The 21,862-nt window shown below is 42.6% G+C and overlaps 2 protein-coding genes across 3 annotated transcripts; one reads left to right on the top strand and one right to left on the bottom strand.

Moving 5' to 3' along the window:
* Positions 1-441: 441 nt before the first annotated feature.
* LOC139075294 (uncharacterized) lies at positions 442-18,682 on the bottom strand. Of its 2 annotated transcripts, none has more exons than XR_011525531.1 (2): positions 11,521-18,002; positions 442-3,660 (listed from the first exon to the last, which is right to left on the bottom strand). XR_011525531.1 is itself a non-coding variant. In XM_070570609.1 (2 exons), the coding sequence occupies exons 1-2, from the start codon at positions 18,031-18,033 to the stop codon at positions 3,120-3,122; spliced, it is 555 nt and encodes a 184-aa protein (XP_070426710.1). In that variant the 5' UTR covers positions 18,034-18,682; the 3' UTR covers positions 442-3,119. The 2 variants fall into 2 exon arrangements, 1 of the variants encoding a protein (XP_070426710.1); XM_070570609.1 differs by lacking the exon at positions 11,521-18,002 and adding an exon at positions 18,020-18,682.
* On the top strand, positions 18,232-21,684 carry LOC103563338 (protocadherin alpha-3-like). The gene is made up of 2 exons (XM_070571749.1): positions 18,232-20,625; positions 21,673-21,684. Exons 1-2 carry the CDS (start codon positions 18,232-18,234, stop codon positions 21,682-21,684), a joined length of 2,406 nt encoding a protein of 801 aa, XP_070427850.1.
* The last annotated feature ends 178 nt before the right edge of the window (positions 21,685-21,862 follow it).

Genomic DNA, 21,862 nt, shown 5'->3' with positions numbered 1-21,862 from the left:
CTGTACCTTTTGTAATACAGTAATTACTATACTGAACTACTATTAAAATTATAGCTGTTTTTTAAAAAATAAAATAGCATCATGTTTTATCTATAGTTTAATTATCAAATAAACAATGATTTGGGCTTTCTAATTATGAAGACATAATAGATTAATCCTTGTTTATATTAATGTCCTTAAATATCCATAGTACTTAAAGTTGAACTGTTAGGCCATTCTTTTAAAAATTACCTAGTGATAGTTTATTCAGACCACATTTCTTAGTCAAATTTTGGTGTTGCTATGGGGTTCTGATTGTGAATTGGGCTGAAGTTGAAGGAAAATTTTATTAACAGATTAGTCTCAAGTAGTTTCTTCTGAAAATCTAATCCTCACATTAGATTTACATTTGAAGTTTTAACTTTGGATTATTATAAAATTCTCAGATATGTGTACTTGATATTGATTCAATATTCATATTATTTTTATTGAAATATGACGATGTTTTATCTTAGCCAAAAAGTATGGCTGAAAATTTGATGCAGGAATAAAGATCCAATGGTCACATTGAATTTGGAATAATGACTTTTGGGGGTCAAAGTTTTAAGTTCATCACTTCGATGTTACATAACAAGTGGAAATGCCCCAAATATCATTATTCTAAGATTTAAAGTATCAGAAAATGATGAAGTTGTTCATACAACATTGAATTTTAAATGTAAGAAATTTCTTAAAATTTCATATGTAAGTACATGGTAATGATATATTATGTCATTTAAAAAATAAATACCCAAATTATCCCAGAATAAGGTGAACTTCAGTGGTCAAAGTGCCTTATTTTACAACTCCAGTATTCAGTGTCAAATATTTAGTAATAAAAACATATGAGCTGATAAATTGTTTTAAATACAAAGAGGTAAGGTTACTTAGGCATGTCTTGATTTTCCCAAAATCCAATTGTAATATCATTGTGAAAACTGCTAAAGGAAAAATACTGAACTAGATACTCTCAAGTGAGATTTGAAATGTCCCAGTCCTTGAAGGACATAAAATTGAAAATGATTGCATTGAGTAGATATCGAATGTAGAGACTATTTTGGAAATCAATGAACGGATCTAAAAACCACACCATTAGCCACATGATGTCGCTGTATACCACAAGTCTTGTCGATGGAACTGTACTGATCGCCGAAAACTAAAGGAGGAAGCTCCATTTTGTCACAACCCGAGAGAAGACAAAAACGGTAAGGAGATTAATTACTGAAAATATAGAATAAAAAAAGCATGCTTTTTGAAGTAAAGTGAGAGCGGTACGAAAGGTGTAGCGCTTTTGCGATGCTGTTTTCCAGGCGAGGAGGCAAGGGAGCCCGGCCCCTGCTGCTCTCACTTCTGCTCTTTGCTGCCTGGGAGGCTGGGAGCGGGCAGGTCCACTACTCGGTCTCCGAGGAGGCCAAACACGGCACCTTCGTGGGCCGCATCGCCCAGGACCTGGGGCTGGAGCTGGCGGAGCTGGTGCCGCGCCTGTTCCGGGTGGCGTCCCAAGGCCGCGGGGACCTTCTGGAGGTAAATCTGCAGAATGGCATTTTGTTTGTGAATTCTCGGATCGACCGCGAGGAGCTGTGCGGACAGAGCCTGGAGTGCAGCATCCACCTGGAGGTGATGGTGGACCGGCCGCTGCAGGTTTTCCATGTGGAGGTGGAGGTGAAGGACATTAACGATAATCCACCGGTCTTCAGAGAGAGAGAACAAAGGTTATTTATTCCTGAATCTAGACTGCTGGATTCACGCTTCCCGATAGAGGGCGCTGCTGATGCAGACATTGGTACCAACGCTCTTCTAACGTACACCCTCAGCCCCAGTGATTATTTCTCTTTGGATGTACAGGCAAGTGATGAACTGAGTAAGTCACTTTCGCTTGAATTGAGGAAATCTTTGGACAGGGAAGAAACACCAGAACTTCATTTATTATTGACAGCCACTGACGGGGGCAAACCAGAGCTGGCAAGTACAGTTAAACTGCTGATCACGGTGCTCGACGTTAATGATAACGCCCCATTGTTTGCTCAGGCCGTGTACAGAGTCCACTTATTAGAGACTACGGCAAATGGAACATTAGTGACCACATTAAACGCCTCTGACGCTGACGAAGGTGTAAATGGGGAAATTGTGTTTTCCTTTGGCAATGATGTTCCTCTCAACATTCAAAAACACTTCAAAATTGATCTCAGTTCAGGAGAAATTAGGCTAATTGGCAGACTGGATTATGAAGAAGCAAAATCCTACGAAATTCAGGTAAAAGCAGTTGATAAAGGAAGTCCTCCAATGTCAAATCACTGCAAGGTTTTAGTGAAAGTGCTGGATGTAAATGATAATGCTCCAGAATTGGCGGTCACGTCCCTGTCGTTGCCGGTCAGGGAGGACGCTCCACTCAGCACGGTCATAGCCTTCATCTCCGTGTCCGACCGTGACTCCGGTGTCAACGGCCAGGTGACCTGCTCCCTGACGCCTCATGTCCCCTTCAAGCTGGTGTCCACTTTCAAGAATTACTATTCGCTGGTGCTGGACAGCGCCTTGGACCGCGAGAGCATGGAGAACTATGAGGTGGTGGTGATAGCGCAGGACGGGGGCTCGCCTTCACTGTCGGCCACGGCCAGCGTGTCCGTGGAGGTGGCCGACGTGAACGACAACGCACCGGCGTTCGCGCAGCCCGAGTACACGGTGTTCGTGAAGGAGAACAACCCGCCTGGCAGCCACATCTTCACGGTGTCTGCGCGGGACGCGGACGCGCAGGAGAACGCGCGGGTGTCCTACTCGCTGGTGGAGCGGCGCGTGGGCGAGCGTGCGCTGTCGAGCTACGTGTCGGTGCACGCGGAGAGCGGCAAGGTGTACGCGCTGCAGCCGCTGGACCACGAGGAGCTGGAGCTGCTGCAGTTCCAGGTGAGCGCGCGCGACGCGGGCGTGCCGCCTCTGGGCAGCAACGTGACGCTGCAGGTGTTCGTGCTGGACGAGAACGACAACGCGCCCGCGCTGCTGCCGCCTGGGGCGGGCGGTGGGGCCGGCGCGGTGAGCGAGCTGGTGTCGCGGTCTGTGGGCGCGGGCCACGTGGTGGCGAAGGTGCGCGCGGTGGACGCGGACTCTGGCTACAACGCGTGGCTGTCTTTCGAGCTGCAGCCGGCGGCGGGTGGCGGGCGCAGCCCGTTCCGCGTGGGGCTGTACACGGGCGAGATCAGCACGACTCGCGCCCTGGACGAGGCGGACTCGCCGCGCCAGCGCCTGTTGGTGCTGGTGAAGGACCACGGCGAGCCGGCGCTGACGGCCACGGCCACTGTGCTACTGTCATTAGTGGAGAGCGGCCAGGCGCCAAAGACCTCGTCGTGGGCGCAGGTGGGCGCCTCGAGCGCAGAGACGGCGCTGGTGGATGTCAACGTGTACCTGATCATCGCCATCTGCGCGGTGTCCAGCCTGTTGGTGCTCACGCTGCTGCTGTACACGGCGCTGCGGTGCTCGGCACTGCCCTCCGAGGGTGCTTGCGGGCCAGGGAAGCCCACGTTGGTGTGCTCCAGCGCGGTGGGGAGCTGGTCGTACTCGCAGCAGAGGAGGCAGAAGGTGTGTTCTGGAGAGGGGCCACCCAAGACCGACCTCATGGCCTTCAGTCCCTGTGTTCCTCCCGGTCCGAACACACTGCAAGAGAATGAACATCCAGAAACAAATTTGGACCTTTCCGGTAATGTAAGTCTAAATTTCAAGCTTTGGCTCTATTTTTTAAAAAAATTTAACTTATCTAACCATCTTTTCAAATATCAGTTTTAAAAAAGGTGTTCAAAGTGTTCACTAAAATTGAAATAAATCTTACCATTTAATGTAGATATTTATTTATTACTTGCAGCTGTGCCTTGAATGGAACTTAGAAACAAACAAAAAATCAAATAGGACGAATTGTCATATTCTTTGACTGAAATAGTAGGATACTGTCAAAAAAATACTGAAATACTAAGTAGTCTTGATCATATCTAACACACGATCTCAGCGTAGTCAAATACAGTGACATTTTCAGGTTTATTTATTACCTTTTATCTCGTAGTGAAATGTCATGCCCTGGACAAATAATTATCGGGAAAGTTACAGAAACCATCTGCCTTCCCTTGAAGTTTTAAGTTTAAAAATGGGTAATAAAAAAATCATCTTAAGCAAATGTAATTTAAAATATATTTATTGGATGATATTTTATTTTCCAAGTTAAAACGTACAACCATTACTTCATTGTCATTATGCACAATTCCCTGATGCCAGTGACCTGAGTTCTTCTGGGTCTAGAAGGCTTAATGTGGGATAATTTGCTATTTAGAGGATCAGCTTAGGAATACTTAGTGAACACCATCCATTTACTCACCAATGTTCTAAACCCTTTATTTTTCCTTCTCTCGACCTTTTCGATAACTTTGTGAAGTGGATACTTTAGTCTCACTTTACAGATGGAGGTGCTGAGGCTCAGAAAAACTAAGTTCAGTATTTTACTAAGTTTTCTCCAAACTACCCAACGATATCCTAACTTGCTTGTCCTAATGCACTTTATTGCATTTGATAAAATATTTAAGGTAGTTTACAATGGAAGAAATTTGCAAGAGCAAATTTTTAAAAATCTGTTTAAAAGACAAAGTAAAATCAAGAAAAGGCTGGGAGTAATTTATCCAAAAAGTAAACATAGGCTGAATGCAAATCCTAATGCCTTGCTGGGAGTGAATACAGAAATATGAAAAATAACAATAGAAGGAAATTCTCTATATCAATTCTTCAGGAGAGAAAAAAACTTTCATCTTGTTGTAAATTCCAGGAAGAGTTGGTTACTGATCATTATGTAAGGGTTTAGCAATAAACTGGACAGTATGTTGGATAGCAGTTTTGCAAAACCAGCTGAAACGTATTTGGTATAGGTATTGTATTTACTAGTCATTCACTCAAGAGTGTAATGTTAATTTTTTTTTAAAAGATTGGCACCTAACAACTGTTGCCAATCTGTTTGTTTTTTTTTTTTGCTTTTCTGCTTTTTCTCCCCAAATCCCCCCAGTACGTAGTTGTATATCTTAGTTGTGGGTCCTTCTAGTTGTGGCATGTGGGACGCCGCCTCAACGTGGCCTGACAAGTGACGCCATGTCCGCGCCCAGGATCCGAACCAGCCAAAGCCCGGACGCTGAAGTGGAGCACGTGCACTTAACCACTCGGCCACGGAGTCGGCCCTGTAATATTACATTTTATTTCCTATGTTTATCTCTGAAGTTACACAAGTATTAAATGAATATATTTTTGTTTGCAAACATTCAAATAAACATAAGAAGTCCCATGAAAGTCCCCTTGTGAGAACATTCTATAAGAAATTAGTACAATTTTGTAGTTAAGTTTCCAGAGATTTGAGTCGATACAGAACTGTTGCTTAGAACATTGTAAGAAATAGGCTGTAAGCATGTTTCTGTAACTTTTCAAATATTAATTATCATACCCAGTTTCTTGGAAAAAACCAGCAAAAAAAAATCTTAGAGTCAGGTTGCCAAGAAAATTTTCCTGTTCCTTTAAATATGAGATAAACTTTGCAGGATTATAAAATAGGGAAAGATAGATTAGAAAGTCACAAAATAATTTCTCTTCCCCAATTCACATTACTGTGTCCCCATAGCTACATTTGCTAATAATAGTGATGTCCAGGCTTAGAATTTCCTCTAGAGACATTCAATATTTACTTATGGATCTATTTCACCAGCACATATGGAGTGCCTGCTACATACTAAGCCCTGCTGTAGAACCAGGGGCACATCAACAGTGAAACAAGACAGGCAAGGTCCTTGGCTTCAAGGGGACTACATTCTAACCTATTTAAAATAACAGTTGAGTTATGAAAAGAGTTGGATATGGTGTAATATTACTTTTTCGGTTTTCTTTGTCCGACCAATGAGTCTACAAGGAAAATCTCATTCTATTCATGACTCTTTAAAAATAGGTAATAAAATGCTGACTGTTTTTAGCAAGTTTTCTGGAAACAAAGTAAATGAAAGCTTTCCCTCTTTATGTGAATAGTACTCAGAAAACTGTATAATTCTCATTGCCTCAGCTAAAGAAAAATATAATCAAGTAGGTGAGAAAAAGCCCTAGAATGAGGAATTAAAATGATCCAATAATTGGGAGGGATAGGGGAAACCATGTGTTTTTTTTTTTTTTCCTGAAGATTGGCACCTGAGCTAACAATTGTTGCCCATCTTTTTTTTTCTGCTTTATCTCCCCCAAATTCCCCCCGCCCCACATAGTTGTATGTCTTAGTTGCAGGTCCTTCTAGTTGTTGCATGTGGGACGCCATCTCAACGTGGCCCGAGGAGCAGTGCCACGTCCACGTTCAGGATCCGAACCAGGAAAACCCTGGGCCGGCGAAGCGCAGTACGCGAACTTAACCACTCGGTTACGGGCCAGCCCCCCATTTTTTTTTTTTGGAAACTATGTTTTGAGGCCAAACTGAAAATCATAAACATTATGGAAAAGGTAAACATATATTTTCTTCTATCAAACCAAAAAAACTTGAGTTAGAGGCTAGCATTTGAAGCTAGAATGGCACAATCTGTTTCTTCAAGAATTTGTACAGGTTGAAAAAGCAATTATCTCACAGAACTTCACTGAGAGGTTAACAATAGGATTGTCAATGGAACTGAACATCATTTGGTGAATACCCAATAGCTTTTTAAATTTTGCCTGAAGACATTCAGGCATGCCTTCACACAACTTCATCACTGTCAAAAACAAAATTTTAAATTGATGCATTATGGATCTAAGGACAATCTAGCAAGTCTCTCTGTATTATGATTATTGTTGTAAAGGTTAAAAGCTCTCTGGGTTAGTGAAGGTATTAACTTGGAGGTGAATGTCAAATATTAGCTAATGACTGCTAAACCAAAAGAAGTGGGTTTAGGACTACAAAGTTTGAAAAATGATTTTTTTAAATGGAAAAGTACTTCTGGAATGGATGAAAGGATGATTGTGTAGGGGTATTTTGACTTAGTATTTATTTTAATATAAATATGAATGGATTTCCCATTAGTAGATAATATTCTTGTCCCATTCAGAATCTTTGTGTAGTTAACACAACTTTCAATAGTTTTGTCTTTCTTTATAAGATTTCTTCCAGGTAATGTATTGTATTACTTCCTCTCTTCTTTAAAAAGATGAACCAGTTCCTTTATTTTCCTACTTTTCCACCTATTCTTTCCTACAATTAATATGTTATTCATTGAATATTTTAGTATTAATAAAAGCATAGAATAATATAGAGTTACAACAAAATTTCTTCTTTGGTACTTATCTCATAGTATGTTTACAATTCAAATTAGTCATTCATTTAGAAAATTTATTGGCTTAAAAATGGTCATATCCTCAAAAGTTAAAGTTGTATATGCTGAAATCCTTTTACCAGATTATAATTATTGTTATGCAATTGCATGAATTTTGGTTAATATTAATTATCCATTAAAGTTACCAGCTTCACACCTTTGTTTTCTATCTGAAAAAACTAGGCAAAGGTCATCATGCTGTACATGCTGAGAATAACAGGTTTATTCTCATTTTTTATGGAGGCTCCAATTTTCAAACACTCCAATGGAGACAAAAACTATCATTGCTTTCAGTAAAATCTTGGTAAAACATACATGATTATCTTTCGATTATTCAGTTTGAGGAATTAGTTTTGGTTTCATGACTATGATTTTAGAAATTGTAACTTTATTTTCAAGTTACCTGGCTACGATGACACCAATATAATTTCATTTGTAAGGAAATATTATTTTTACATCACCTAAAATACAAGGGAGAACACTTGAGAAGACTATTTCTTGATAAGTCTTTCTTTTTCAGAAAACTTCCTTTCTAAGATTAGAATTGTAATTATAGTTTCTGGTCTAACAATAAGTAATTAGAAAAGTAAGATATCACTTGAGGCACTTTGTAGACTTGTGGTCAAGAATTCAAATAGGTGAGATGAGAAACAGTTGTTTACTTTGCTAGCCACTGTCAATATTTCTGTTCTCCTCCTTCTGGAAACACTGGAGGGTTTCACTCCTCTGTTACCTTGAGGTGTGATTTTCTTTGACCAATGAAATGTGGATGATGTGTGTCATGTCCAAGCAGAAGTATGTAACTGCCAGTGCAAGACTTTCTTCTGCTGTCTTTTCCTGTTGCAGCAATTATGGAAGCACAGGTTGATGCTGAGATGCCTTAAGATCAAAGCAGTCTGGGATGCTGAGCCAACATATGGAAAAAAGCTGTCCTAGGCAGTATCCTTTAACCACAGAGGATTTTGGAGGAGCTAGCAATAAAATTGTGTTTATTTTAGAGGGAAAACTGAAATAGTGAATGCATATCAACATATTCATCGGAGTTCCACTACCAATAAGCTAATGTGAACAGAATAAATTTTAAGAGGAGAGCATTACAAAAAATAGTAATACAACTGATAGGAGAACTTTGTTATTGATTTTTTCACTAAAGCATCTGACAATTAAGCAGATTAGATAACTTGGATTCCAAAGAAAGAATTATTGTGTTCTGATTTCTTTTTCTTATATATAAAAGGTAGGAGAAGAAAAACATGGAGCTGAATTTAAAATGTTTTAGGCACCTCTTCTTTTTTTCTGGCCTAGCCTCCATTCCTTCTTCTTGTCTTTTTTTTCCTTCTGGGGCTTTGTTGTAGTTTTGTAAAAGTCTGGGATGAAAATTTTGCAAGAATGAAGGCTAAGACATGTAAACCTTAAGGAACTGACTGTTTGCTTTGATAAGTGCAAAGGGTGCATTTTAGCACTGGATGCTATGTTAGTTTTATAGGGCTGCTGCAACAAATTACTGCAAACTTAAAACAATAGAAATTTATGCTCTCACGGTTCTAGAGGCCAGAAGTCCAACATCAAGGTGTCGGCACTGCCACATTCCCTCTGAAGACTCAGGGGAGAATTCTTCTTTGCCTCTTCCAGTTTCTGGTGGCTCCTGACATGCCATGGCTTGTGGCAACATAACTCCAATTTCTCCCTCAGTCATCACATTTCCTTCTTTCCTATGTCTCTATGTATCTTCTCTTTTTCTGTCTCTCATAAGGACACCTGTCATTGGATTTATGGCTCACCCTAAACTAGGATGATGTTAGGTTTAGGGTTACCTTAATTATATCTGTAAAGACCTTAATTTCAAAGAAAGGCATATCCTGAGGTTCTCAGCAGATATATCTTCTGGGGCTACTATTCAACCCACTATAGATACGAAGAGATGTCAAGCTGGGAAGTATTTGTTGAGCATGGCATCTCAGTCTCCTTTCCCCACTGAGTGAAATGTGCTTGGATTTCTGGTGATGGCACTCTATCTCTCTGAGAGAGGGAGAGAGATAGTCTAGGTCCTCAGAAACCCTGAAAAACAGCAGAATATGCCTCATATCCCTGGACATGTCATTCTGAAAATCCAGCAAAATGTCCTTTTTGGATTGCAAAATTAGAGCTAATATCCGGATTCTAGGTATAATTTCTTAATACATAAACAGTAGCCAATCTGTTGGCCACTGATTATATAGAAATTATGCAGTATTACAAAAATGTAGTTGCACTGCAACTATGTAAAGATATAATGGCCAGTCTGTAGCTATGTGCAATCAGTTTAAGCTTCAGGAGAATTTGGGTACATGAGGCCTTGCACTGGTGTTCACAGGAACCAACCTCCTCATTTCTGTTCACATAATTTAGTCATGGCTGATTTCATCTCCTGGCTTCAAGAATGAATAAGCAATCTATGTCTGGCCAATGTGAGAACCATCACAACTATTGACTAAAGGAAAGATACATTATCTAAACTTGGTCAAACGAAGTGATATTCTAGGGTTTTTGCTGGGCTTTTTAGGAAAAGGACACCTTCTTTCTGGTGAGAGTTGCTAAATGTAGCCTAAAAGCTACTTTGGCTGTTGTACCATCACGTGGGAAAACCCTATCTGAGAAGAAGGTCAGCAAAGGAAAAAAAATCATAAATGTGGCACTATTTTCCTTATGACATTATCGAAGTGTGTATACCCAGATCTGCCTGAAATTGGTAAATAATTATCCATTTCCATGTATGAGACAATAAATAATGCTCTGCTTTTTTGCTTAAGTGGGTTTACTTGGGGTTCATTGTTAGAGTCTTATTAATATAAATATACACTTCCACAGATGGTATGAATAAGTATCTTAAGTTTTGGGCTCAAGGGAGAAATTAGTGTTGGTTTTCAGTACTAGGAAAAGCTAGTTTTTCTTTAGCAAGGATTTTGCTTTTCTTTTATGGACACTGTAAATCTTGCAATTAATTTTGTTTTTCTCTTTGCTGAAAACAAAATTTGTGACCTCATTAGAGTAACTGAAAATGACTATTATGTATTTCAAACACTGACCCACCCCTCAATTCATTTCGTGTCATCCCTATGGTATTTTTATCCTATTTTCATATTGTTTGTGTGTGAAGTGGCCAGCTAGGAACTAACAGAACAAGATATTCTCAAATAATTAACAGGAAAAAAGAGATCAATTATTTTGTTCCTGCCTAAAAATCCATATGTAGTAGAAAAGGAAATATTCCTCAATTAAGAATACATTATCCATCCTACAACTAGAAGGACCTGCAGCTAAGATATACAACTATATACAGGGGGGGTTGGGGAGATAAAGCAGGAAAAAAAAAGAATACATTATCCAAATGAGGAACAAATAAGCTACTAGGTTCCAAACATCTGCACATGGTTCAGAAAAGAAAATTAAATCACAACAATTCAACAATGGAATATATAAATATATTTTCATTTGGCTAAAATACCCTTTGATTCCTGTGTGCTTTGTTTGAAGAAATGGTAAAAAAAAAAAAAAAAAAAAAAAAAGGTAATATATCCAAAAGAATTGAAAGCAAGGTCTCAAAGAGATATTTCCACACCCGTGTTCATAGCAGCACGATTCACAATAGCCAAGAGGTGGAAGCAACCCAAATGTCCGTGGACAGATGGGTGAATAGATAAACAACATGTGGTATATACATCGAATATTTTTCAACCTTAAAAAGGAAGGAAATCCAGTCACATGCTACAACATGGTTGAACTTTGAGGACATTATGCTAAGTGAAATAAACCAATCACAGACAAATACTGTATGATTCCACTTACATGAGTTATCTAACATAGTCAAATTCATAGAAACGGAAAGTGGCATGGTGGTTAGGGGGTATAGTGTGATGGTGGAAAAGGGGAATTGCCTAATGAGTACAGAGTTTCAGATTTGCAGGATGAAAAGTTCTGGAGATCTGTTTCACAACAATGTGAGTATACTTAACACTACTAAACTGTAAACTTATAAATGATTGAGGTGGTAAATTTTATGTTTTTTAATACAATAAAAAGGGGAAATGATATATTTCAGAGTTTAACATAGGTGTTTTTCCAAGATGAAAGTTATCAGTAAATTTAGACCAGACAATTGCGCTAGTTTTAAATCTACAGGATAAACAGTAGAGCTTACATTTTGGCCACTTGATGTCGCTGTCTACCACAGAGTATTCTCGAGGAAGAAAAATACCCAGATCCCCACTGTCACTCCGTAGAAGCAGAACAATAAGAGAAGCAGCAGGACTTGAGCAGGGACTAGAGGACAATATTTAAAATTTTGCAAACCATGATTTTCTAATTTGCTCAACTCCCTGAGAATTGGTAATGGTGTCTTCTATGAGAAGGGGCCGGGAGGTCAGGCGCCTGCTGCTCTCGCTTCTGCTCCTCGCAGCTTGGGAGGTGGGGAGCGGGCAGGTCCACTACTCGGTCCCCGAGGAGGCCAAACACGGCACCTTCGTGGGCCGCATCGCCCAGGACCTGGGGCTGGAGCTGGCGGAGCTGGTGCCGCGCCTGTTCCGGGTGGCGTCCAAAGGCCGCGGGGACCTTCTGGAGGTAAATCTGCAGAATGGCATTTTGTTTGTGAATTCTCGGATCGACCGCGAGGAGCTGTGCGGGCGGAGCTTGGAGTGCAGCATCCACCTGGAGGTGATCGTGGACCGGCCGCTGCAGGTTTTCCATGTGGAAGTGGAGGTGAAGGACATAAACGACAATCCGCCGATATTTCCAACGGCAGTAAAGACTATCCTGTTTCCCGAATCGAGGCTGCTTGACTCGCGGTTTCCTCTAGAGGGAGCATCTGATGCAGATATCGGAGTAAACGGTCTTCTCTCCTACAAGCTCAGCTCCAGCGAGTTTTTCTTTCTAGATATACAGACAAACGATGAACCAAGCCAGTCTTTGTCTCTTGTACTGAGAAAGTCTCTGGACAGAGAGGAAACTGCCGAGTTTAATTTGTTACTGGTGGCTACTGATGGGGGCAAACCTGAACTCACGGGCACCGTTCAATTGCTAATTAAGGTATTAGATGTGAATGACAACGAACCTACTTTTGACCAATCAGTTTACAAAGTACGATTGTTAGAGAACACCGCAAACGGAACGTTAGTGGTTAAACTAAATTCTTCTGATGCAGATGAAGGATCAAACAGCGAGATTGTGTATTCATTTAGTAGTGACGTGCCCTCCACTATAACGACGAAGTTCAGAATAGATCCTACCTCAGGGGAAATCAGAACTAAGGGACAATTAGATTTTGAAGAAATGAAATCCTACGAGATTCAAGTCGTTGCTTATGACAATGGAACTCCATCAATGTCTGGGCACTGTAAAATTTCGGTAAAACTTGTGGATGTCAATGATAATACACCAGAAGTCTCAATAACGTCTCTTTCACTTCCCATCCGAGAGGACGCTCCGCTGGGCACCGCCATCGCCCTCATCACGGTGTCTGACCGCGACTCTGGTGCCAACGGACGGGTTACGTGCACCCTGACTCCCCATGCCCCCTTCAAGCTGGTGTCCACTTTCAAGAATTATTATTCTCTGGTGCTGGACAGCGCCTTGGACCGCGAGAGCGTGGCGAACTATGAGGTGGTGGTGACAGCGCGAGACAAGGGCTCGCCTTCACTGTCGGCCACAGCCAGGGTGTCCGCGGAGGTGGCCGACGTGAACGACAACGCACCAACTTTCGCGCAGCGCGAGTACACGGTGTTCGTGAAGGAGAATAACCCGCCGGGCAGCCACATCTTCACGGTGACTGCGTGGGACGCGGACGCGCAGGAGAACGCGCGGGTGTCCTACTCGCTGGTGGAGCGGCGCGTGGGCGAGCGTGCGCTGTCGAGCTACGTGTCGGTGCACGCGGAGAGCGGCAAGGTATACGCGCTGCAGCCGCTGGACCACGAGGAGCTGGAGCTGCTGCAGTTCCAGGTGAGCGCGCGCGACGCGGGCGTGCCGCCTCTGGACAGCAACGTGACGCTGCAGGTGTTCGTGCTGGACGAGAACGACAACGCGCCCGCGCTGCTGCCGCCTGGGGCGGGCGGCGGGGCCGGCGCGGTGAGCGAGCTGGTGTCGCGGTCGGTGGGCGCCGGCCACGTGGTGGCGAAGGTGCGCGCGGTGGACGCGGACTCTGGCTACAACGCGTGGCTGTCTTTCGAGCTGCAGCCGGCGGCGGGTGGCGGGCGCAGCCCGTTCCGCGTGGGGCTGTACACGGGCGAGATCAGCACGACTCGCGCCCTGGACCAGGCGGACGCGCCGCGTCAACGTCTGCTGGTGCTGGTGAAGGACCACGGCGAGCCTGCGCTGACGGCCACGGCCACCGTGCTGCTGTCTCTGGTGGAGAGCGGCCAGGTGCCAAAGGCCTCGTTGCGGGCTTTGGCAGGAGCCTCGAGCGCAGAGACAGCTCTGGTGGATGTCAACGTGTACCTGATCATCTCCATCTGCGCGGTGTCCAGCCTGTTGGTGCTGACGCTGCTGCTGTACACGGCGCTGAGGTGCTCGGCACCGCCCACAGAGAGCGTGTGTGCGACGGGGAAGCCCAGGCTGGTGTGCTCCAGCGCGGTGGGGAGCTGGTCGTACTCGCAGCAGCGTCATCAAAGGGTGTGTTCTGGGGAGGGGCCACCCAAGACAGACCTCATGGCCTTCAGTCCCAGCCTACCTCAAGGTCCAGGCTCCGTAGAAGAAAGACAACACTTCTCAGAATCAGAACAGTTAGGAAAGGTGAGTGTTTTAATGTTTTCCTGTCAATTCTATAATTGTTCTATTTCCTTTATTCTTTATGATTCTATCAATTATTTTGATTCTTAGCTCTGCCTTTATTTTATGTCGTTATCCTGTTGTTCAGTATATTGTATGAATTAGAGATCAGTTTCTTGCATTGAGAAGAATTTACTCAGATGGTTTTCTTATTTTTACATTTTGGCTTTTCCATAATTAAATCTCTCCATGAATAATAGGACCTTGAAGGGCTGAAAAACACTTAAGCAAAATCTGAAAACTTAACATTAGCTGTAAATATTTTTAGTTAAATGTTTAAAAATCACAGTTGGAAGAAAATTAAAGAGTATGATTATGTAATACATATTTCCAATGTACACCATCCATCCATTCTGTCAGAATATGTTGGACTAAGACTATGTTGTATATCTGGACATTTCCTAAAGTTTTTTTTCTTTCTTGTGAGGAAGATTGGCCCTGAGCTAATATCTGTTGCCAATCTCCCTCTTTTTGCTTGAGGAAGATTGTCCCTGAGCGAACATCTGTGCCAGTCATCCTCTATGTTTGTATGTGGGGCGCTGCCGCAGCATGGCTTGATGAGCGGTGTGTAGTCTGTACTCGGGGTCTTAACCCACAAACCCCTGGCCACTGAAGCTGAGTGGGCGAACTTAACCGCTACACCACTGGGCTGGCCCCCCCAAGCTATTTTATTTTGAGCAAGAATTCATTTGTGTTTATCTGTTTATGCAACAGTTAATAAGTTAGTTTTCCTTTTCCTTATATCTGAAAGCAGCCTGAATGCATCTTTTAATGCCAGAACTTCCAAAAGTATCTATCATAGGCCATTACAACACATGACATCAGTTAGGAATCGTTGCTAATCCTAGATTTGTCTTTCAGTAGTAAAATAACCTGTTATTTGGATAAAGATTTCACTCTTTCAAAATCCTTGGTTTTAAGGCACAATAGAGAGTTCACTGAGAAAAGAGCCCAGTCTCAATTTTGTTTATTTAAAAAATCTTAACATTTAAAAAATCACATTGTGGGTGGCCAGGTGGTACGACTTTTTCTGCATACAAGTGGAGAGTACTTTAACCCGGTCTTTATGTTAGCGGGTTGCTCAGTCATGCTTCCAGTATCAGTATCTCTGGGCTAATGTATGCAGGCCTCCCACTGTGCAGAGACTGACCACCTTGCTCTGACACCACACTCTCTGCCTGGGATAACATTTTCCATGACTGTGGGCTCACTCAATTTCATCTGGCCACATCCATATTCCTAATGAAGATGGGGTTTTTCCAAAAGGTGGGGACTGGTGTTGGATGACCACATTTTCATTGGAAACTCCTGTGTTGGGTAATTAAAACACTAAATTTGACAAGTAAATGTTACACTTGGAAAGGAAATTAAAGAAAAAATTTTTTAAGCAAAGGAAGATGTTTGGGATGAATTGTCTAAAACTGTCTTCTACTATTTGGTTCTTAGTTACTTTCTGTTTTCTTTCCCAAATGTACGTGGATGTTGATGAATCCTAGAAATAACTTCCACTAAGTGATCTTAGCTTTAGCCACTGCACAGATAGGCAGAATATCAATTTCCATCTGGGATCTTCTTTTAAAGGAATTGAGGAATTTAGTGGAGAAATCTTCAACTCCATTTAAGGATAGTCTGTTCCTGAAGGAAGCTTATTAGCTCCTCAGGATTGATAAGCCTCAAAATGCAGAGATTATATATTTCCTGGGAGTCAAAAAAGTTCATCTGAGGCTGTATAGAGAAAAACAAATGGCTTGAACAAATGAGAAAGAAGCTCTTTCTTGGGAGGAGTCATTCCAACTGGAGTATCATAGCTATCACCACCTTCTTGAGACTTGTGTGCACAAAGTATGAATGGTCAGGTGGAATCTGTCCTACTGGAAGTCTAGCCACTACGTTTCTACTATAGGTAAATTATAAGCTTTTAAAACGATATCCAGGTGTGCCCATATCTCCAGGAGTCACAATCTATTGCTGTATAAGTTCTTATTGGTTTCTTATTCCTTATTTACATTTATCTTAATTAAGTTGCCTAAGGAGATGTCTAAGAGAGAGTAGATATTATTCATTGATGCCTTATCCACACATTGGCTCAATCTTCTAAACTCATATTTCCTTTAGTATTACCTTTATCTTGTAATAATCATTATGGAGTCTACTCTGTTATAAATTCCCTGTGGCATTTCATTTTGCAGTTAGTATACTTTTAAATGTCATGAAGTATATAGAATTACATAAGTTGTCAAAGGCATCTCATTAATATGAAGTCCATGATGTTTTAAAATTTTAATTTTGTCTCTCACTTTAAAATTAGCTACTGCTTTTCAAGATTCATCAAAGCACTAACTGGCATATTGATATATTTAATTATTCCCTAAATCCATGCTTTTCCAAAACAATCTTAAATGTTTACTTGCTTCATCATGAACTGGTACAATAGAATCAATTAGAAATTATGTAAGTTTGACATTAACAAATATCATTAATGTAACACCTCATATTACTTGATTGTTAATTTAAAATATTCACTTACTTATTCATTAAAACATTAATTGACAATTTATTTTATTCTAAATATGAATGATAAAATATGAGTAAGTTACAATCCTGGCTTGCATTCAATGAGTACATGGGAAAAAAACTGATATTAAATCTTTTCTCCTAATACTTAAATCATGTTTGATTTCACTTAAAAAGGGTCTGACTATAAGCAAAATATTGGACGTTCTCTTCCCGCTCTAAATTCAACTTCTCCCCATGAGTTTTCTCTGCTCAACTTCTAAATTCTCAGAGCACTCATGCCTCTCATTGACTTCACAGAGATCTTTAGGATATTTCATTGCCTCATCTTACATACGTCGAGTAGTGAATCACGTTCCAAAGTTATTTTTCTCTCTTTACTCATTGTTTAAGTCATGAATTCTTTCAAGTAATAGCTTTTTAAGAAACCGGAATCCAGAAATTCATCCATGGTGGAGATCATTAAAAACACAATTATTTTATATTGTGAACATTTTAGCATATCCAGGTAAATTGAAACACATAAATGATGTGCAAATTTTTTAAACGAATATACTCTTATTTGGTGTGATGTTAATGTACTAACTACCCAAATCACACAATATTTTCATGTAGCAAAAAACAAATTTACAAAAGAACTGCACTGTAAAAGACTGACTTCTGGCATCTTTACGTAGATAAACTTCAGACAGACAACAAGGATATAGTCATCGGATAAAAGATACAAGATTGGTTTATATACATTCTATAAATTAATAAGCATAAGTGAACATATTTTGTAAATGAACGTTTTCCATAATAATATAGAAGTAAATTGTATATATATGAATATATACACACACATATTTTCAATCTCTTGATGTTTTGATGGTCACAAATATCAAGGGTATGATTTTTGTATGAAATGTGGACTCTGAGGCCAAGTGGATAAATTTACGAGTCTTGGATCAGATTGAGATCCCACCCAACACGACCGGTTAATATTCTTTTAAGTTACTTAACCTATATGTGTTTCCACTTCTTTGTCCGTAAAAAGGAAATCATCTTAATACCTACCTCAGAAGGTTGTTGTGAAAATTTAATGGGATAAGCCCATTAAAACAAATAGAACAGTGCTTGTCACATGGGAAATATTTCTAATAGATGTCCACTACTGTTAAAACAGTAATCACTGTTTTACTATATTTTACTGTGTCATGGATTGGCATAATTGAAAGTGATAAGTTAGTATAAAAATTCTAAGGATATATTTTGGTAAAATATAAAGATTTTGAGGAGTCCTTGAAGGAAATTACATTGAAAATAGAAATTTGGGGAAAGTACAAACGAAGTAAAAGGAAAAGAAGATAATCACATTTAATACTTACACATTTAGCCACATGATGTCGCTGTCCACCACAAGGTCTTTCACGACAAAAGAAATACAGCGTGCGTTACGTACTCAGACACTCCATTTCCTCACCATCTATGAAATACAGCCATGGTATGGTTATTTAAGAAATGAAGAACAAGGAGCTCAAATTATTTTTTTAATTTTGGATCCATGCAAGAGGGACCCAATATTTGGAAAAGGCTTGCAATGGTGTTTTCCTGGAGAGAAGGTCCGGGAGTTCGCCGACTACTGCTTTCGCTTCTGCTCCTCGCGGTATGGGAGGCCAGTAGCGGCCAGGTCCACTACTCGGTCCCCGAGGAGGCCAAACACGGCACCTTCGTGGGCCGCATCGCCCAGGACCTGGGGCTAGAGCTGGCGGAGCTGGTGCCGCGCCTGTTCCGGGTGGCGTCCAAAGGCCGCGGGGATCTTCTGGAGATAAATCTGCAGAATGGCATTTTGTTTGTGAATTCTCGGATCGATCGCGAGGAGCTGTGCGGGCGGAGCCTGGAGTGCAGCATCCACCTGGAGGTGATGGTGGACCGGCCGCTGCAGGTTTTCCATGTGGAGGTGGAGGTGAGGGACATTAACGACAACCAGCCGGTTTTCCCAATGTCAGTAAAAAATTTGTTTATTTACGAATCCCGGCCGCCTGGTTCTCGGATTCCGCTAGAGGGCGCAACAGATGCAGATATCGGAGTAAATTCACTGTTGACCTATACTCTTAACTCCAATGACTATTTTACCTTGGATGTTAAAAGAAATGATGAGGAAATTAAATCCCTTGGGCTCGTGTTGAAAAAACCTTTAAATCGAGAGGACACTCCTGAGCATCAGTTAATAATAACGGCAGTTGATGGTGGGAAACCAGAGCTCACTGGTACTACTCAAGTGAAGATCACCATTCTGGATGTAAACGACAACGCCCCAGAGTTTGAGAGGACGGTCTATAAAGTCAAGTTACTCGAAAATGCACCAAACGGCACCCTAGCAGTGATTGTTAACGCCTCTGATTTGGATGAAGGAATAAATAAGGACATCGTATATTCTTTCAATACAGACATGTCGGCAGATATTCTGTCGAAATTCCACTTAGACCCAGTTAATGGATACATCAGTGTAAAGGGTAACATAGATTTTGAGGAAACTAAGTTATATGAAATCCAAGTAGAAGCGAGAGATAAAGGAATTCCCCCGATGGCAGATCACTGCACGGTTCTAGTAGAAATTTTGGACGCCAATGATAATATTCCTGAGTTGGTTATCAAATCACTATCGTTACCCGTACTTGAAGACGCTCCACTTGGCACAGTCATTGCCCTGATCAGCGTGTCCGACCGAGACTCTGGTGCAAACGGGCAGGTCATTTGTACCCTGACTCCTCATGCCCCCTTCAAGCTGGTGTCCACTTTCAAGAATTACTATTCGCTGGTGCTGGACAGCGCCTTGGACCACGAGAGCATGACGAACTATGAGGTGGTGGTGACAGCGCGAGACGGGGGCTCGCCTTCACTGTCGGCCACAGCCAGGGTGTCCGTGGAGGTGGCCGACGTGAACGATAACGCACCGGCGTTCGCGCAGCCCGAGTACACGGTGTTCGTGAAGGAGAACAACCCGCCGGGCAGCCACATCTTCACGGTGTCTGCGCGGGACGCGGACGCGCAGGAGAACGCGCGGGTGTCCTACTCGCTGGTGGAGCGGCGCGTGGGCGAGCGTGCGCTGTCGAGCTACGTGTCGGTGCACGCGGAGAGCGGCAAGGTATACGCGCTGCAGCCGCTGGACCACGAGGAGCTGGAGCTGCTGCAGTTCCAGGTGAGCGCGCGCGACGCGGGCGTGCCGCCTCTGGGCAGCAACGTGACGCTGCAGGTGTTCGTGCTGGACGAGAACGACAACGCGCCCGCGCTGCTGCCGCCTGGGGCGGGCGGCGGGGCCGGCGCGGTGAGCGAGCTGGTGTCGCGGTCGGTGGGCGCGGGCCACGTGGTGGCGAAGGTGCGCGCGGTGGACGCGGACTCTGGCTACAACGCGTGGCTGTCTTTCGAGCTGCAGCCGGCGGCGGGTGGCGGGCGCAGCCCGTTCCGCGTGGGGCTGTACACGGGCGAGATCAGCACGACTCGCGCCCTGGACGAGGCGGACGCGCCGCGCCAGCGCCTGTTGGTGCTGGTGAAGGATCACGGCGAGCCGGCGCTGACGGCCACGGCCACCGTGCTGCTGTCTCTGGTGGAGAGTGGCCAGGCGCCAAAGGCTTCGTCGCGGGCGTCGGTGGGCTCCGCGAGCGCAGAGACGGCGCTGGTGGATGTCAACGTGTATCTGATCATCGCCATCTGCGCGGTGTCCAGCCTGTTGGTGCTCACGCTGCTGCTGTACGTGGCGCTGCGGTGCTCGGCGCCGCCCATCGAAGGCGTGTTCGGGCCGGGGAAGCCCACGTTGGTGTGCTCCAGCGCGGTGGAGAGCTGGTCCTACTCGAAGCAGAGGAGGCAGAAGGTGTGCTCTGGGGAGGGGCCACCGAAGGCGGACCTCATGGCCTTTAGCCCAAGCCTTCCACCGGGTCCGGTTAACGGGCATATAGAAGAACAGCTGGATGTGGATGTAGATTTTTCTTCAAAAGTGAGTAATTTTTTTTATCCTTTCAAAAATGTATGTTTTATTCCTCAATGTTTCTACTCCTTTGGAAACATTGTAACCGTTCATTATGGTTTTGGTAATTAGAGTTTTCCAGGTACTGGTTTTGTGGTTAAAATGTTTGAATTTCTTGTGAATGTTTTTGAACCAAATCAGCAATACGTAGTGAGAACCACACTGTGGCTTTGTTTTTTGTTAGTAGGTGCAGTAGTGGGATTATTTCACTGCTAAAAGTCTGTATAGAAACTAGATATGTTTTCCTGGATGAGTTGCATTATTTAGAATATTTAACTCCAACCATGGTGTACTACTCCCTGCAAATGCTTCAATAGCTTTTGCGACTTTTCTTTTGGAATTCCTGTTAGACATTAGTTCAAACGTTACTGGCCCATTTTATGAGTTCCTCCTAAGTGCTCACCATTCCCTTTTCATTATGATTTTATATCTTCAGTTTCAAATATTGGTTTACTAAACCTATTATATCTTATGGAGCCTTTTCTACTCACTTATTCATTTATCTGGAGTCTCAGTTCTTCCTTTCTATTTTAACTGATTCATTTCAGTCCTTATGCTCCCATTTGGTGATACTGTGTATTGTGACTAGTTTCCCAGTTGGGTAAAAACAAAACAGAATAAGAATTTTTTTGCTTCTAGAATTGCATCTTTGTTCATCTTCAGTTTCTCACTACTTATATTAGTAAGCATTAAAAAAATTGATGGGGTGGCCAGCCCGTGGCCGCGTGGTTAAGTTTGTGCACTCTGCTTTGACAGCCCAGGGTTTCGCTGGTTCAATCCTGGACAGACATGGCACCACTCATTAGGCCACACTGAGGTGGCATCCCACATGCCACAACTGGAAGGACTCACAACCAGGAATACACAACTATGTACCAGTGGGCTTTGGGGAGAAAAGGAAAAAATAAAATCTTTTAAAAAAATCATTAGGAAGTGAAATTTTAACACTCCCTTTAGTATATCATTTAGAAAATATTCTTTTTGAAAGGACATTATTAATCTTGTTGTTTTTTTAAGATTGGCACCTGAGCTAACATCTGTTGCCAATCTTTTTACTTTCTTTTCTTTTTCTTCTTCCCAAAGGCCCCCGGACATAGTTGTATATTCTAGTTGTAAGTCCTTCTGGTTCTGGTATGTGGGACGCCGCCTCAGCATGGCCTGATGAGTAGTGCCAGGTCCACACCCGGGATCTGAACTGGCAAACCCT

This window comes from Equus przewalskii, chromosome 13 (genome assembly GCF_037783145.1).
Source record: "Equus przewalskii isolate Varuska chromosome 13, EquPr2, whole genome shotgun sequence".
In the NCBI taxonomy this organism is placed as follows: Eukaryota; Metazoa; Chordata; class Mammalia; order Perissodactyla; family Equidae; genus Equus; species Equus przewalskii.
This window is presented reverse-complemented; position numbering and strand designations above follow the sequence as displayed.